This window comes from Benincasa hispida, chromosome 1 (genome assembly GCF_009727055.1).
Source record: "Benincasa hispida cultivar B227 chromosome 1, ASM972705v1, whole genome shotgun sequence".
Lineage (NCBI taxonomy): Eukaryota > Viridiplantae > Streptophyta > Magnoliopsida > Cucurbitales > Cucurbitaceae > Benincasa > Benincasa hispida.
The window spans coordinates 10,179,745-10,183,099 of NC_052349.1; the positions used below are offsets into that span (position 1 = coordinate 10,179,745).

Genomic DNA, 3,355 nt, shown 5'->3' on the forward strand with positions numbered 1-3,355 from the left:
TATAACTCATACTAAAATAGTTGGCACCCCAAATACAGACCATTATAATCCACCAACTATTATAATCCATATTCTTTAATAATTAACTCAACCTTCCAAACAACACATAAATTGTTACTTATATATGTAAAAATTAAAAGGTGTAAACAATGTATTTATTGTTCTATACTAGCATGTCCTAAAATTTTTTTTACTACTATCATAATGCATATTATCCTCATTCAATATTTGACACGTCATTAGATAATTTATTAAATTAATATTCATTTATTTTACAGACTCCACATAATTCTTAAGTATTTAATGATATACAATATTTCGTATTACGTAATACTAAAAATTTTCTAGCATGCTCCAATATCTGGAGTTGTTGAGGCCACGAAGGTTGACCTTTCAAAACATGCTTCTACACATCACTTTTAAAGAGTTTTTTATACCATGTTTCGTAATTCGTCCTTCACTTTTTAGAAAAAATAATAATAAATAATAAAAAAAATAAAAAAAAACTTGAAATTACTTCAAGCTAACCTTGTTTAATTGTAAAGCTCCACCAAAAGGATTACTAAAAAGAGATTCATTTTTTTAAATCGTTTAGATACACTAATAGGGTATTAAATCCCTTCTCACTTCCATATGTTCGTTTTATTGTATGTCTCTTTGATTCGAAAAATATCTTGTTAAGAATTATTTATTTGTCCATATATATGTATTTATCCCTAATGCACTAACAAATACATCTTTTATTGAACTCCGATAAAAAACACATTAATAAAAAGACAACTGAGTATCTGTACATGTAAGGCTCGAGTTCAAGAGGGATATGAGAATGAACCAAAATCAAGTCTGGAGGAATCTTAAAGACATGAAAGTAAGGTTAAAAAATGTTTAAAAAGAATTTTGTACATATACCAACAAGGTACAGCTTCATTTGCTAGGCAACTTGTGAATGAAATCAAATCATACTAAAAAAAAACAAGTTTATGAATATAGTTTTCGCTCTTAGAAGTCATTCAAACATTGAGAATGACGTTGTCATATCACAGGAGATGCATAATCATATAACCAACATAAGTATAACTTAACATTTAAGGCATTGCTTTCTCTTTTTTTATATCAGAAGTTCGAATTCTCTTCCCATAAACACATAGTCATGAAACTTAAAAAAAGAAGGAAAAAAAAAAAAGATTTGACAAAATATATATATAAAAAAAACGAGAACATGCATTTCCAAAACACCCACATGGAAATCAAAATTGGGACTTAGCTGTATTTTCTCCTTTATTTTCCTAAAAACATGAGGACCCCAATCCTTCTTTTGTACTCTTATTCTTTCTTTTCCTTCACACAACCAATACAGCCCATCCCATTTGAAAGCAAAGAAAAAAGAAAAGAAAAAAAGAAAGAGAGAAAAAAATATTGAAAAAATAGAAGTGTGCTGCTGTGTGAAAGTAAACATGAAAATGTGTTAATAAAATGAAAAGCCTCCCATTGTTGTGCCAAATTATACTTAAGACCACATTTAGCTTTTCTTCTCTCTCCATCATCAAATGGAACCATTTCTCAATTACATTGAAGCATCTGATGCTAAAGCAACCACCTTTTGCAACTCTGCTTCTATCACGACCTTCGAATACGAACAAGTTTCTGAGAAGCGAAAACAGAGGAGCACTCAAGAAAACAGAGACCACCCCATGTTCAGAGGAGTTCGAAAACGAAATTGGGGCAAATGGGTCTCTGAGATTCGTGAGCCGAGGAAGAAGACCAGAATTTGGCTTGGAACTTACCCAACGCCGGAAATGGCAGCCAGGGCACATGACGCCGCGGCGCTGGCAATTAAGGGTCAATCTGCTTTTCTCAATTTCCCTGAATTGGCACAATTCCTTCCTCGCCCGCTCTCCAAGTCCCACAAGGACATTCAGGCCGCCGCAGCACAGGCGGCGGCCGCCACATTTTCCGCGGGAAGCACTGGTGAAGGTGGAGGAGGGGAAGCGGAGGGGGAGAACAGGGAGCCTCTGTTTTCTGGAAGCGATGGGGGAGACAGAACAGAGGACTCCACAAACTCCCTGACGACGGCGGCCGGTGACGAGACATTGTTCGATTTGCCTGATTTGTTCGCCGGAAGTTCTGATTTGAAAGATGGGTTTGTTTATCATTCTTCATTGTGGCAGTTATGTGCGGCGGCCGATCATAATGGTTTTCGGCTGGAAGAGCCTTCATTCTGGGAGCTCATTTAAGTTAAATATGTGTCTTTATTTTCCACTCCATCAGAATTCTGTTTCCAGAGATGATGTATTTTTGTTCTACTGTAATAATGAAATGAATAACAGAGTAAAAACGTTTTGGAAATATTTAGTCTTCCTGTGAGATTAATCTGGTTAACATTTGTTTTTAAAGAAAAGGTGTAGTCCCTACTCTATAAATGTTGAGAAGATACTCACACTGTCTATTCTTGGATAGAAATTATTATTATTGTTGTTGTTTTAAGATTTATTGAATTTATAAAGACTAAAGTTTAGACATGGATTTGAAAGTTTAGACTAAAGTAATCAAATATTTTTCATTCAACATCTGACTATTGCAATAAATCCAAAAAAATCCTAATTTGATGATTTGGATGGTTCTAAAACGATAATGTTTCTGCGGCTCGAAAATGTGTTTGTATAATTTGTATCAAAAGTATTGAAAAATACTCTGAATTATTGGGTTTAATTAGTAGATGTATAATTGATAAAACTTAGTTCAAAAGTCTGAAATATAGACTATACGTAATGTAGATTTCATAAACTAACCTAGAGTAACTAAACCTATCAAGAAAATATAAGTTGAAAGGTTTAACTTATTATCTAGTACCACAAATGTGAAGCATGTGAATTTGAAGTACCTACTTCAAAAGTACGTGTTGAAATTTAAACTTCAAATCACACAAATATGGACTAGCATCCATAGAATATGATGTGTTTTCTCTATCAAGTTTTGCAAGAGGATCAAATAAAAACACAAGTTGATGACATCAAGGCAGCTGCTATAAAAATGTGTGAGAGAGAGCAGTTGAATTACAATTTTCCAACTAGCAAACAGAGAGAAGCATCACTTTTTTAACAAGACATCAACTTATCCTGTTCATACATGAGACACATTTCAATTCACAAGGTTTGGTGGCAAGTGACCTCATTCATCCTGTCTCGGTATATCTTCTTTATAATATTCCAATTTTCCATCATTTTCTTTAGCTATTAGCCAAAATTTAAAGGATGATTATGAGATCCCCTTGGCCCCAACTCAAATATTGCAATAGAAGAAATGATCCTCTTAATTATTGGGCAGTTTTTTCCTTTCTAAAGAAGAAAGATTTAAT

At 33.5% G+C, this 3,355-nt stretch overlaps 1 protein-coding gene across 1 annotated transcript; it reads left to right on the plus strand.

Moving 5' to 3' along the window:
• The first annotated feature begins 1,285 nt into the window (after positions 1 to 1,285).
• LOC120089217 (ethylene-responsive transcription factor ERF034-like) lies at positions 1,286 to 2,609 on the plus strand. The gene has a single exon (XM_039046629.1). The coding sequence runs from the start codon at positions 1,548 to 1,550 to the stop codon at positions 2,232 to 2,234; it is 687 nt and encodes a 228-aa protein (XP_038902557.1). The 5' UTR covers positions 1,286 to 1,547; the 3' UTR covers positions 2,235 to 2,609.
• The last annotated feature ends 746 nt before the right edge of the window (positions 2,610 to 3,355 follow it).